This window comes from Bos grunniens, chromosome 27 (genome assembly GCF_055505025.1).
Source record: "Bos grunniens cultivar Pamir isolate PY7600 chromosome 27, Bosgru_T2T1.0, whole genome shotgun sequence".
NCBI classification, from domain to species: Eukaryota; Metazoa; Chordata; class Mammalia; order Artiodactyla; family Bovidae; genus Bos; species Bos grunniens.
Window position 1 is genome coordinate 21,798,153 of NC_141191.1, and position 15,600 is coordinate 21,813,752.

General features: G+C 34.3%; 1 protein-coding gene across 10 annotated transcripts in view; it reads right to left on the minus strand.

Annotated features, from left to right (window-relative positions):
• Positions 1-399: 399 nt before the first annotated feature.
• MICU3 (mitochondrial calcium uptake 3) overlaps positions 400-15,600 on the minus strand; it is a 93,433-nt gene continuing 78,232 nt past the window's right edge. For 7 of the 10 annotated variants that reach the window (XM_086380685.1, XM_086380683.1, XM_086380681.1 and 4 more), the window contains 6 exons: positions 12,628-12,728; positions 11,958-12,129; positions 8,723-8,831; positions 6,167-6,324; positions 5,096-5,164; positions 400-2,810 (listed from right to left, as the gene is read on the minus strand). In XM_086380685.1, coding sequence (XP_086236811.1) covers positions 5,096-5,164; positions 6,167-6,324; positions 8,723-8,831; positions 11,958-12,129; positions 12,628-12,728 — 609 coding nt within the window. In that variant the 3' untranslated portion in view covers positions 400-2,810. Of the gene's footprint in view, positions 2,811-4,526; positions 4,566-5,095; positions 5,165-6,166; positions 6,325-8,722; positions 8,832-11,957; positions 12,130-12,627; positions 12,729-15,600 lie in introns of all 10 variants that reach the window. The other 3 variants (XM_086380684.1, XM_086380682.1, XM_086380689.1) reach the window with 1 other exon arrangement.

A 15,600-nucleotide genomic window follows, 5' to 3' on the forward strand; every position in this document is an offset into this window, starting at 1 on the left:
GCCGTCTATGGGGTCACACAGAGTCGGACACGACTGAAGTGACTTAGCAGCAGCAGCAGCAGCCGTGTTGGTATAATTATTTTAAGCCATTTAAATGGCCTACCTACAAAGCAAAGTTGATATTCCATTCACACGTAAACTTTCTGAAAGTTTTCCAGTACCGATGATAATTCTATAATGTATGACTCCTATTAGGCACTTTGAGAGGTTTTATGGCTCTGTGATTTATTTACTTATGGAAGTGTTGATGAGATTAATTTCTTGGCCTGTACTGATATAGCAGACGGCATAAGATCAATGGAGGTTTGGTAACCAGCAAAGATTTTCAAGGTTTATATGTGACATTTTTCAGAAAGACGTTATTTAGTTCACAAATATACATAGAAGCAAAGTACTACATTTCTTGATTTGAGAGCAAGTATATTTATTTTATGATAACATAACAATGTAAGACAGGTCACTTTACAGTTATTTTTTATAATAAGAACAACAGACTACAACTTAAGTTAAATGAAATTCTTAGTATGAAACGATTTTTAGCAGACCATTAACCTTTTATCATAGTCTCCTGTAAACAGTATGATACTAAAATTTTATGAATAGCTTCATCTTTCCAAAGAATAATTTGCAGAAGATACTGAGAACTGCATACATGTACTTAGTACAGTACTATTTTCAAAGCATTTAAAATTTCTTAAATTGATGTAAACAATAGTCCAGTGAGATATTTTTACCTCCCATTTTATAGATGATAAAGTTCAAGAGTGATAACATGGAGAATCACCATAGTTTACTACTCTTTCCCATTTCAATTGATCAGAATACTTTATTTATTTGCAGTTTAATATTATGCTGCAGTTTTAGATGAATATCATTGTGATAAGCAATAATGAGTAAAGTTTGCATAGGCAGTATTCCTTGGGAGAATGGCAGAATTATTAATAATCATTAATAATCTTAATGAGCTAATTCAGTTTTAATCTTTATTGATAGGACTGTTCTAAATATCAATTTTTCCATGTATGCAAGGTAACTTAGGTTATAATCAAAGATAAAAATAAGTTGCATTATTTCCATTATTATAATTTTCCATTAGTTCCATAAATTCTTTGCATATTTTCCATTATTTCTCCATTATTTTAGATAGTAAATAATATTGAGGACATTCAGTGTAAGGTAAAATAAAGCTGGGCATGTTAAATGAGAAGGTATTTTCATGTAGTCAATCACAACCTTCAAAGCAGGTGAAATTAAATTATACTATATGAAATCCTAACACTTATGAGTCATATATTTCTATATCAATCTAATAAATAAGTCAGATAAAGAATATAAAAAGTCTACCAAATGCACTGTCAATGCTAACAGCGTTTTCTTGGAAATAATAATAATACTTTTATAAATAGGCTGATGCAGAACTATCAATTTCACATTTAATAACGTACAAAACCAAAGTCAGTATTTCTTATTTTCCTGTGCAAAGCAAGGTAATAGTTGGAGTGTGTGCAATTTATATTTAATACATTCTAGAAAAGAAGATAAATTAACCTATCTTCCACATACAGTATATAAATTAAATCCATTGTTCTATTTTTGTATAGTATCCTTTTATAAACTACACTCTTTAAATTGAACAGATTTCCAATAAATAGTATTGAGTTATTTTCTCCATGTGAATATTGAATTTTGTTGTTTTTCAAAAGAAAGTTTTTCTTTTATTTTTAAAGACATTTAAAAATAATGAATTATATTTAAATTATTCATCATTACTGCCTGTTGGGCTCACTATTCCATGTGGTCCTTTCACAAGAAACAAAACATTAACTTCTACCTAATATATACATCAGTCTTCTAAACCATTTTATATTAGTCTTTATAGTATTCATTTTGACACTACAGACATATAATAACAATATGCAATAAGTTACAGTGCCATAAGATACTAATTTTATTAGTGTTATTAACATGTACCATCTGCTGTCGGAGCTGCACCGTGTTTAAAACAATAATGGCAATAACAGTGACTACTGCTACAAGAACTACCACTGTTTCCACCATCAATGTATGACTTTTTGAGAAAAAAAGATCTACATTTTAAATTTGTTCACTGTACACATAAAAGAATACCAGATATTCTGTTGACCTTGGTAAATGAACAAAAACTTAAAAAAAAACTTTATATGATTCAAACAATAATGCTAATTAAGTACTTTTAAAAGTTAAAAGTACAATGTAAACCATCATATTGTACAGTAGCTTAATTTCTACTTGTGTTTCAAAATTATTTCAGTGTAATTAAAAACCTGGTAAGTAATGGAGATCTATTAATGATTCTAAGGGCCCTAAGATAAATCTCAAGGAATATTCACTTTCTGAAAATAAGTTCACAGTCCAAAACCAAAGGGAATATGTTGCTGTTCATTTTTAAGTTATCTAGATCCCAGGAGTCATACATTATTCAAAAATGAGACAAATTTCTAATAAATTAAAAAAACATTTAAAGTACATTCCTATATAGTCACTGGAAGAATCTATACATTTATGAAGGGAATGAAAAAGTGCAGAGTTCAGTAAGTCAACACAGAAGCTCAACATAACACGCAACGTCTGTAATTAGTAAGAAGATGCATCTTATGTGTCTTATGTTCAAGAATTCAGTTCAAATTATATAATTAAAAATTATAATTAGTATTTCACCTTTTCCTTCATTTCTATGAGTTCTGATTTCAGGTTTGCTTCCGCCCTCTGAAATGTTTGCTTCTTGCATTTTCAAGTAGATAATAATCCTTTAAACTCTGCTGTAGCAGTATCTAATTAAAAAAATATGTAATAACATAAAAGTAACATTTATTTAGGATGAAATTCGGACATGATGGCATTGATCAGTTATTATAATAATGACAAGAAACAGTAAGGGGCATAATAAAAACACCCAACAGATAATATAAGAATCAGACTTATAAACTATTTCCTTTAACTTAAAAGTTGAATGTTTTACTAACTTATCTAATCCTCAATCTTACAAAGTTCTAGAATCTATGTAGTCATTTTTAGCTATGGTTCTATATTCTACTACACAGAATCAATGATGTTAACGGGACATTATTTTAAGTTGGTTAGATACACTATCTATAGGAACATATAAATAGTACAATCCTACTGCTTTTTAAAAAAGTGTTTAGTTTAAGTTTTTATAGTAAGGGCGATATAAAGTTCCCAGAGATTAGGAAGACCTGACTTCTGTTAGCTCAATCATGACAGTTACCACCTTAGCTAAGTAAATAAGCCTGGTGGTGCTGCTGCTGCTATGTCGCTTCAGTCGTGTCCGACTCTGTGCGACCCCATAGACTGCAGCCCACCAGGCTCCCCAGTCCCTGGGATTCTCCAAGCAAGAATACTGGAGTGGGTTGCCATTTCCTTCTCCAATACACGAAAGTGAAAAGTGAAAGTGAAGTCGCTCAGTCGTGTCCGACTCTTAGCGACCCCATGGACTGCAGCCTACCAAGCTCCTCTGTCCATGGCATTTTCCAGGCAAGAGTACTGGAGTGGGGTGCCATTGCCTTCTCCGAAGTAAATAAGCCTACTTATCACTAAACATTTTAGACCAGCAATCCCCTAATTGAGTTCCATAAAACATTAGGCTTCAAAGCTTTGCGAAATATCGAATACTGCTGTTTTCTTTCGAGAAGGCAATGGCACCCCACTCCAGTACTCTTGCCTGGAAAATCCCATGGACGGAGGAGCCTGGTAGGCTGCAGTCCATGGGGCTGCTAAGAGTTGGGAATGACTGAGCGACTTCACTTTCACTTTTCACTTTCATGCATTGGAGAAGGAAATGGCAACCCACTCCAGTGTTCTTGCCTGGAGAATCCCAGGGATGGCGGAGCCTGGTGGGTTGCCGTCTATGGGGTCACACAGAGTCGGACACGACTGAAGCGACTTAGCAGCAGCAGCAGCTGTTTTCTTTTAGGGAGACAAATCAATAGTGGCATGTTAAGATCTTAGTCCTATTTAAGTAATGTATTTAATCATGTTTATTATGATTGTTTATGTTTCTCATAGTTATTTCTAAATAGCTTTTGGTCTTTTAAGTAACATATACTGATATTCTATGCATATGGACCTCATTGGTAATGACGCTATAGACAAATACAAATGCTTTAAGCTTGAGAAAAATAGGAAAAAACAGATATTTGCAAGCATGTAAACGAGCAACACTTTCATTTCCGAGAACTAATCAGCACTCACAACTGACCAAAATTTTATAGTTGACTTTTTAAAGAAAAAAGAAAAAAACTGAAAGAAAAAAGGAAAACCAAATCTCTCATTTTGGAGATCATCAGCAAGTTTAAGGTATTTCTTTGGGTTGATACAAACTGAACAAATCTCCTGTATCTTTCTCAACTATTTCATTCTCTGGTGATAGTGCAGTAAATAATAGCTAAAATGGTTTCGTCATCACATAGAATGAGGTTCAAATCCTGTTTTGCAGCTGAGTAGCAAGTTATCTTGGGTAACTGACTCACCAAGTCTCTCTTTTCTCTGCTGTTAAATGGGATTTCTGTCTGTAAGGATGAAATGAGATACTGCATGTAGAAGAACACCTAGAATAGCGCCAGGCACCCAAAATAACTCAACAAAAATCAGTTGTTATTATTGTAGCAGATGTTTGGACTCATGATTCTAAAAAACAGTAAAAGATATCCCTTAGAGGCTGATGATCCTTGATTTTACAAATACAATCTGGATTCATTCTACTGTACCTGCTCAGATACAAAACTGCAGGTTAAACAGAAAACTTTTCAGTCAAGACACTCCATGAGAATTTCAGCTGGATGAGTATTCCAGTTCATTTTTAGATCACAACTTAATAGTGGCAAACTAATGCTTTGTTATAACAACTATTCTTGAATTATAGTCCAAAATGAAATCCTTAAAAGACTGACACTGAAATTGAGTCAGTGACCTAAGATTTAAAAAGAAATTATAATTCCATTTCTTTTAGCTATTTCCTAAATGTTATAATAGAAAAATAAATGACCCCTTTTTTTTATTGTTACTGAGCAAATTTTGACAAATAGAGGTGCTAACATACTTATCTGCTATGAAGTTCCTTCTTCAGACAGGATTTGAAAGTGGGATACTTCTGAACTGTTTTATAACCCTGTAGAACAGAGGATTAAAAGTAAAGTATAAATAAAATATGGAGTCATAGATATGCCATAAATAAAGCAAAAATAAAAATGCATAACACCTGATAGAGGAAGACAGTGCTAGGGGTTTATAGCATATACATAATTTATGTGTTAATTTGATCTTGCTACTCTAAAATATTTGAGGAAAAAAATGATTTTCACTTGACTTGTGCCACCAATGTGAATGTTAACAACTAACCACTAGGTGGCAGTTAAATACACAGTATCTTTATCAAGGCAGTTTGGACAAAAACATTGTCTATGATGAATCTTGATTTTTTGTACATATATTTTTTTCTCTTTTTAAATGTATAATACTCAGAGATATTCTTACCAAAGAAGGAAGACTGAATATTCTAGCTGAATAGAAAACAGTTTTTTTTTCTTTTTCTATTTGTGGCACCATTTCACTCTTTAAAATATATTTTTGAGATAAAAACCATTGAATTTCTTGAAATTATTTCACAGTGTGAGATGTGAACAGGAACAAACAGTTCAACAAACAAAAAAACACTTTTTACCTATTTTCCATATAAAAAGTACTGAATATGCAGTGACTTAAGAACCTCATGTTGCCTAGTGGAAATCTGCATCATATAAAATAAGAAATGGTGATATTTCTTTGTATATTAACAAGTCTTAAACAGCCAGTGTTCAGACTGAAGTAATAAAAATGTTTGGCAACACTTCCCCCCTCCCACCCCAAACTGGGATAAATACATTAAACTAATTGAATATGAAAACAAGTTTTTGAAATTTAAACTTATTTTGTATTTTAAAAAGTATGACCTTTTATCACCTCAAATTATTTTTGAAAGTAGGTAGGACTTTATGTTTTACTTTTCAAATATATAACATTTCATGTTTATATACTTAAATATTCATATAAACTATTTCTGAAACTTAGATGGATTTTTTTTTCCCCCCAGTTTTTAAAAGGAGAGCAATAGGCTTGAAATGTATAGGTTTACCCGGAATCCTCTATGGAGTCTGTCTTTCATAATTCCAATAAATTCTTTATAGCTTAATTGATCATCTTTGTCAACATCAAAAATCTTGAAGACTGTGTTCACTAAATGTGGTGAAAGTTTGAGGCCAGTGGCTACATAGACAGCACGCTTAAATTCATCTAGATAAATGACACAGAAAAGGGGTAAACCATTAATATTATTTTTATAATATGTGTTAGTTATCAACAAAGTTACAATGGAAGTTTTTTTTTCCCCCATAAACGTGGGTCATGATCTTATGTTAATGCAACTCTTTTCATTAATCATCCTATCTTTCAGAGAGCAAAAAATTTTTGTGGTTTTGGTTAAAAGGGCCTGGTATCAACCACAGACACTTTAGAGGTTATTAAAGTGAATAAGTTCTCAAGGAACTTACATTTCAGATGGGAGATGAGACACCTGCCCAAATAATCACTGCACAGGATCATGCAAAAAGCAGCAACAGAGCACCATGGAAATTTGGAAATATATGGTGAGTGTCCTGTAGTGTGGAGCCGGGGAAGGATAGAGAAGAGAGCCATCAGGGAAGCCTGCCAGTTTGTACATGAGCTGAGCCCTGAATAGAGGACTTCACTTTGCAGTGATGAGAGGAAATGGCAGATGAAGACGTGGAAGACCACAGGAGGGGGCGGGGCTGTGGGGATGAACGGGAGCACAACGCACGTTCAGAGCATGCGCAGTCTGGACACACATAGGCTGGGACGCTCTGACTTTGAGGCTCTGACTTTGAAGAACCTGTGTGTTCTTCAACAGACAACTGGGGAACTGAAGAGTTTTCGGTGTGTCAAGAGTTGACTAATCTGTTTTATAGGAAGGTTATTCTGTGCGTTGTCCAGGAAACATGGAAGAGGAGAGTGGATAATGGCGGGAGTACCACTGATCTGGCTACAGCAATAGTTGTTTTTAAGTGGTAATAACCTGAATTAAGGTGCTAGAAGTTGCAACAGAAAAAGAAAAAAAAAAAAAGGCAGATCTATTCCTAGCACCTGCCAAGAATGATGTTTTTCATTTCCTAGTTCCACAAAGTAAAAGAGCAGCCTTCCATTCTGAACAAGGTAAGTAGGTAGACTCTTTTTCTCTTTTTAAGGTTGACTCTCTTCCCTTTTTAAGGTTGATTAGTAGATTTATTGGGCTTCCCTGGTGGCTCAGATGGTAAAGAATCCTCCTGCAATGCAAGATACCTGGTTTCAACCCCTGGGTTGGGAAGATCCCCTGGAGAAGGGAAAGGCTGCCTAATTCAGTATTCTTGCCTGGAGAATTCCATGGACAGAGGAGCCTGGCGGACTACTTGTCCAGATTTATCATGGCAATAAAACACTAGTGTGTTAAGGCAGGGCTCCCAAAGGTTTTGGTTTTTATTTTTGATAAAAAGGTTTTTTGGCTGCACTGCATGTGAGATCCTAGTTCCCCAATCAGGGATCGAACCCATGTCCCCTGCAGTGAAAGCATGGAGCTTAACCACTGGCCTGCCAGGGAAGTTCCAGGTTTTGGTTTTAAAACACTAAAATGTGTTAAGAACATCGAGATCAGTCAAAGGGTGAAATACGAAAAATTTTCAGGTTTCTTTTTACTCAATGAAAAAGTGAATAAAGCTATGGAAGGGATTCACTGTGTTTTGGAGAGAGAATTGTCATGTAGGGGCTCCAGTGTACCCTCTCCCTGGAACTTGGTAATAAAATAATGAGACTGTCCTCTGAAATTAAACTGGGGGATTAGCACTTACTAGATATGACATAGGTAAAATCACTGTAAAGATATAACCAAAAAGTCTATGGCAAGAATATTTAAAAATGATATGACCACAAGGGAAGGGAAAATGGCCACAGAATCCTGGGAAAGGACTTGACTTGTAAAGCCTCCCCACAGGGAAGGAAGGAGCTGGACCTGAGGACAACAGCATTCTGAATTCTAGGGCAGCTGTAGTTTTTGGTAAATTAAGTAAAACTGTCATTTTTATATAACATTCTTTTCTTTTCTTTTTTTTAACATTTTATTTATTTTTTTATATGATATTATACATGTTTTAATGCCATTCTCCCAAATCATCCACCCCCCCTTTATATAACATTCTTAAAACTTGGTTAATTTAAGTCCATCGCTAAGAGGTGGCATTGCTGACAAAATTCAGGTTTCTGAGCCAGCAGAGAGTATGGGTCAAGTCAGTAATACAAACAAATAATGTGAATGTCAACCTGTGATGATGTGTGTGGCATGGCTGGCTGGCCCTTGTATAGGGAGACACATACCCCTCTATGTTACTGAGCAGCCATGAGGTTTTTTCCTCTTTGAACCTTTACAAACATCATTAGCTTTTCCTCATAATGTGCGATGAAAGGCAATAATAAGTTTAATACCAAAATTTAGACTGTGCTTAGGGAAAATGAATTTCCCATTGAAGTATACACCAAACTTTCAGGCAAATGGATGATGAATATGACAGACATATCTGTTAACTTGTTGTCAAAGGTTGCTAAAGAATTGTGGTATGCTTTTAATTTTTGCAAGTTTATTACTTACCTTGTCCTATAGAACGACTTGCAAAATTATACATATTCAAAGCTATTGCAAAGTCTTCTAGGTTGTTCAAAAACTGGAAAAATGACCTGAATTCATCAAATGTAATGCCCTATATTGGGAAAAATACATGTAAATATATTTAGCATTGTCAAATTAATTAAAATAAATATCCACACTTACTAGAAATACAGTAAGCCTCAGCAATATATCTTCTAAGTAAATATTTCCAGGGTACTTTCTGAAACCTTCTTTCTTCAAATGGAATGTAAAATTCCACTCAATTTTTTCCCATGGGTAATGTTACTACTATTAGCAATGATAGGTGAAAACACTGTCATATCAGCACAGAGTTTAAAAAAATGCTACAATAAAAATAAACTTAAAAGTTTCAATTTTATTTCAAGCCTGGGTTTTTTAAGCCTTAAAAGTAAATATGATCATTAAGAAAAAAAATTTACAAACTTTCTCCTGTACATGTATTATTTAAACATATTTTGGCATTAGGTCATTAATGCCTTTATAATGACAATGAAAAATAAAAATGTCCAAAAACCCACAGGAGTGTGTTTTTACTTGTTCGTGCTAGATGAGGCTGCCAGGACAGTGGAAGGAGGTACAATGCAAGTAGAGCTCTGGGAGGCCCAGCACGGGGCTTGGGGTAGGATCATGTATAGGATTCAGTAATGTTATTTACATAAAATGGAATTATTACCACTGTTATAGCTTCAGTTAAACAGGAGAGCTACTTAAGGTAAGCACAATGTATCTCTGATAATACAAATTTGGACATGAAGAGGTGTATTTAATTAATGTGTTGTTCTTAGCAAAATGAACAAAACTGAGAGAGAAAAATAAACTGAGAAAGGAGCAGAGGGCCAAGAGCTTAGGCTTAACAAATTCTGACCTTCCTGCTTAACAAATTCTGACCTTCCTGGGGTAGCAAGGGAGGGGAAACTTATATAAATAATATTTATATAATAGGTAAGTATGTATTAGGTTGGAAGGATAGACCTCATTGAGAAGTAATGTAGTGAGCCATGTATATATCTAAGAGAAGAGCTTCAGGGACTGTCTATCTCCTTTTCTAGTCCTCAAGACCTTTGGTCCTCTTCATAATATTTACCATTATCTGAAAAGATATCATTTACTATTTTTCCTTTACTTCTTTGTTGTATCTCTCCAATGAAATGTATCCCATGAGAGAAGGATTTTGTTGATCTTATCACTTTATCCAAAGTGGCCAGAATAAGGCCTAGTACACAGTAGAATAAAACCTAGTAAGTACTATACATAATAGCTTAATATCTCCTAGACAAATGAGTGGAAATGAAAAAGCATTTTAGAAATGTAAAGTGCTATTGAAATACTATTAGTTGTTATTCTTTTGGAGAGATGGAAATGACAGCAGAAAGGAAAGGCAGAAGTAAGATGTGGTAGGAACAACACTGGCCGAGAGTCTTGGGTTTGAATCCTTGCCAAGTGTCTTAAGTGCCTGAGAGCCTTAGGTTTCCATTTTCTAAAAGAAAGTTGTCAATATCTGGAAGGCTGCTTTAAGGATTGATGAGATAATGCAGAAAAAAAAAAGAAAAAATCAGTGAGAATCAATGCTGGTTCACCTGCCGTATTTTCCTTTTCTCATTGTAATGATTTGTTATGTCTAAGATGTGCTATGCTTAGTCGCTCAGTCATGTCTGACTCTTTGTGACTCCATGGACTGTAACCCACCAGGCTCCTCTGTCCATGGGATTCTCCAGGCAAAAATACTGGAGTGGGTTGCCTTGCCTTCCTCCAGGGGATCTTCCCGATCCAGGGATTGAACCCAGGTCTCCTGCACTGAAGGTGGATTCCTTACTGTCTGAGCCTCCAGGGAAGTCCAAGAAAACTGTATGTTTAAGATATCTCTATCAATTAAAAGTTTTCAGAAGCTGAATTTAACTTGAAACTTTGTTTTTTTATTTTTTTGGCTATCCCACGTAGCTTGCAAGATCAGAGTTCCCTGACCAGGCCATGGCAGTGAAAGCACTGAGTCCTAACCACTGGAATGCCAGGGAATTACCTAAAGAAAATTTCTTATTTTGAAATAATTTGATATAAAAAAATAGTTACAAAGAGTTCAAATGTAAAAATGTATATGTAAAAAACAGTACAGAGAGTTCCCTACACACTTCACCCTATAATTGAATTTTTTGAATTATTTTTATAATTTTCCACTGGATAAAAGAGAAAAAGCAGATACCTCAAGGCCCTAAATAATACACCAGTAGCTTGAGAAAATAGTACAGTTTCCAATATTTATTCTTAGGGAAGTGTCTATGAATTGGAAGAAATTTAGTTCAACATGTAAAACAGATTTAAAAAAAAAAAAACAACCCTAAGAGATTATATAAACTAATAGTCAAAAACATCAAGTCCTTTTTTCCTCATTCCATGGGGCCTGCAGAATTGTTAGCACCGTCACAGTGTATTCATTTTAAACAAAGTCAAACTGTTTGCAAGTTTTCCTTGGATAGATTAACTTGATCCTTCTACAAACACAAATAGAAGGCAATACATCCCAAACATCCCATGCGTTGAGAGGTGCTTGTAACACCAGTTCTATTCGGTTGCAGCGATGCATTCAAATACCACTAGATAATGTAACTGCTCAGAACTGCTGACAAAATATGTGCCACTAAACAAACAGACACTCAGTTGTCCCAGGTTCTTAACCATCATGCCGTCCAAACTCTTTGAAAAACCTCACTTCAGTACTGATAAAATCATTCACTCATCAATAGCTGTCTTCCAGTGACCTTTTATTAAGGGTATTAGGGAAATGAATAAAGTGTGACCGAAATGATGTCAATATAAACTATTTTATATGAGGTGATGCTTACATAGTAGCCAAAGCATATAGCTCAGCAGAATTCTCTTGAAAAATGATATTCATAATGTGAATAAAACAACTGTTGATAACATTAAAGGTTTTCAACATGTCTAAGAAAAATAAGGGTAAAAATAAAAATTTAATAATTTTTAAAAAAGAAAAATAAGGATATATACCCAGAATTTTCAATTCATCAATTTTTAAAATTTAGCAGAGCACTTAAGACACATAGGAACAAAGAGTGGAATATATTCAAAGTATGTATGAATCCACAGGGGAGCAGAACTAACAGGACAATATATTTTACAGACCTATACAATTACAAGCTAATAACACACTGTTAACAAAATAAAAATGAGGATCAGATACCTTTTCTTCAGGTATACTGTAACGCACATTTTCCAAAAATACTGATGTATTTTCCACATTTGTATATCGTAAAAGAATATGAGCAAAGTCTTCTTCACTGATAGTATTCATCCCATTAGAGTAGGAAAGAAATTCTATTTCTAAAACTTCTGTTTGGAGGTTATCCATGAACCTATGACAAAAAATACATAAGCAATGAATAAGTGAAGAGTGATGGTAACAGATGGTACTTGCCTCTGAAGACTTTTGCTCCTTACTCTGTAAAATGGGCATAACAACAATACCTTGCAGGGTAGTGATCAGACTTAAAGGAGTTCATGTGTCCTGCCTAGTATTTACTATCATAAACACTGTATACATGCTTATTACTACTTATTGTTACTGTGGCTTACTAAGACTAAGGAATTGGTAATATTCTTTCATCTGAACACACAGGGAATAATCCAGATATCTAGACTTTTTTTTTTTTTATCATTCAGTGACTTCCTATTATATTTATCAATATGACTACTGGTACACAGGCACTGATGGAAGTGGATATTTGTTGTTATAGAGAGTATCTTTAGCTAAAATGAAAGCAGCAAAGAGGTGAGTGTCACTGCATTAGATGACTCCTTTCTGACTTTAGCATGTTAACATTTTTCAATATGAGTATAAAAATTAAGCTTACCTATAAAAATCTTCAAAGTTGAGCTCAGCTTTTCCTTTCTTCCCAAAAAAGTGTACAAGAAGTGTAGTATCTGTTACTAAGTTTGTAATGTCATCAGCACGCTTAAAAAAAAAATCACAATTTGAAAGTTAGTTACAGCAAAACAGAATAGGAATATCCAATATTCCCCAAAGAATGTAAATATATTAAAATTAGAGTAAAAAGCATAAAGATGTATCAACACATGCCATTGCAATTAATAAGAAGTTCAAAATGTGAAAACAGAATTATAGATGAAATTGATGTTTATCTTCAAAAAGCTTAAAGCTCTGATTTTATAAGAAGTATTCAGCCTCACATTGTGGTTTGAGTCTTTCAAGGCCCTTTATGTGACAATACAGATACTAACGTGTTAGTTGCTGAGTTGTGTCTGACTGTTTGCAACCCCATGGACTGTAGCCCACCACACTCGTCTGTTCATGGGATTCTCCAGGGCAAGAAGACTGGAGTGGGTTGCCATGCGCTCCTCCAGAGGATCTTTTTGACCCAGGGATCGAACCCAGGTCTCCAGCATTGCAGGCAGATTCTTTACTGTCTGTCACCAGGGAAGCCCCTATGTGACACTAGGTTAGTACAATTTTTGAGTAGTGCTTGAAAGGCACTACTACTTTTACCCATAACTTTAGGTTGAGGAGATAGACTGATGTAATGGGAAGAGGACAGGATTTGAAATCAGAAGACCTGAGCTTACTGACTTTTTTGATCATCGGCTTCCTTACCTGTAAAATGGGAAAAACCCTATCTGTAATAACCATTGTGAGGATAAAACTAGAATGTGAGTGTAAATGAAATATACAAATGTCCTTATTGGTAGTCATAAGATGTTTTGGCAAAAGCATTAAAACCTTTGGAGGGGGAGAGAAGATATCTCCTGTTAATTACAGACATTCTTCTCTGATTGTGTATAATCAACTCTAGTCAGTTTATTATCCAAGGAACAGCTTAACTTAGTAGGGGGAGGAAATATCAAGATATTGAGAAGCATGCCTAAATGGAGCATAAGAGTGGAGGCTCAAGCTGATCAGAAGTCAGCAAGAAGGACTGGAGTATCCATCTGCAGGCCAGAGGGATGGGATGTGGAAGGGGTCAGGATGGCTAAGAAGAGGAGCAGGGGACAGGTTTTAGAACAAGTTGCTACTTCACAAATAAGCAGTAGTGTGATGAGCAAACAGGAACAATGAACTCAAGAGTCAGATTTCTGAGCTTTAAATCCTGACTTTTCCCCTCATTGGTTAAGTGGCCTTGGGGAAGTTAATCTCACTGAGGATATTATTATCCTCAGGAATAACAACAGTACTTACCCTAAAGGGTTGTCATGAGGATTAGATAACCCCTGTTAATCAGCACTATCACTGGCATATTATAAATGCTCAATAAATGTTAGCAATTATTATTCATTTCTGTCAAATCTGTATATTCCAAGAAGTTAAAAAAGGACAAGACAGGAAATAATATTGGAACTTAATGCAAAAAAATATTTTTACATGGTATACTTACTTCTTTTGTGTTACTGAAACTACATATATTATACAGATCTAACTAACAAACTGCCTTACAATGAGAGGATATAGGAACACTAAAAGTTAGTGAACTCAGGTAACACAATTACGAATGTTTTCCTCTGGTGTTGTCATGTTCCTGACCTCGAGACATAATACACTGAAATGAGATGGCTTTGTTTCACACAGCTTCTAAATGATGACCTCATTCGGCCAGTTTTTCTCATGCCCATTGAGCAGAGCAAATCTTCATTTACAGTCTTTCATCATCAAAATCTTATTAGACTTAGGTTGCACTTATCCAGATAATCCAGATCCACAGAGGCATAAATAACAGTTGGACATTAGAGAGAAAAATTAGAAAATGGAAATGGTGAAAACCTTTTCCCCTCATTCAGTGAAACAGAGTACTGTTGGCAGTCATTGAAAACTATACCAGTGTCCTTGGTATCCTAACAGTGTTATATAACTTAAATCACAGGAGCACTGAGACAAAAATAGAGACTTTATCCCTTTGATTCTTGTGCTTATTGTTAAAATGAATTCAGGTGTTTTCATAACAAAGCAAAAAAAGAACCCTATGGGCCATTTACATGAAGAGCCATTATCTAACTCTGTTTTGACTAAAAATTACTTTAAAATGACTTCATCAAAAATGAAATAAATTAAAAAACCTGCATAAAATACAAATATGTCAAATTATTAAAGAGTTTTAAGAAATTCTTTCAATGTATTTTTATTGATTACTATGTGATAATAATCTTATCAAGCTCTATTCAAGGGCTGGAAGAAATCTTCAAACTCTTGATATGTTAGTGAAGGTTTTAAATAACCTACTAAAACTTATTAAGGGTTAGTAATGTTTAAAGTAAATAAGAAAAAAATCTAAATTTCATCTGTAAAGCTCAAAACAGTTTGTATAATTCCAGTACTCACAGACTTTACTCAACAGTTGCACAATAGACATATTGTACTATGAATTTGTTATCTATTATTTTGGCTAGAAAGTGGTATAATTTTTCTGAAAGCGGCATATTCAGATTTTCATTATCACAGGGTTTTACTATCATTGAAAAAAATCTATGGTTAGAAACAGCTCTGAAATAAGCATATGAGAGGCTAATCTCAAGTTTACCTACATTATGTAAAGAGACCTGCTTTACTCTCAATATTTACATTTAAAAAATAAAAGAAACAAAGAAATACAAATATATACAGATCTAAGCTTTCTTTCTGAACTAATTTGAATCCTGAAATACTGATACTATTAACAATTCATGTTAATAGTATGTTACAGTGGCATCAGTAATAACTGATAAGGAATTATAATGGGTTGGAATTTAACTACAGCTAATTCTCTATTATCCTCTCTAATGTTAGGAAGGTAGTAACACAGATAATCCCTCAATAATTATTTTACCTGAAAACACAAGTT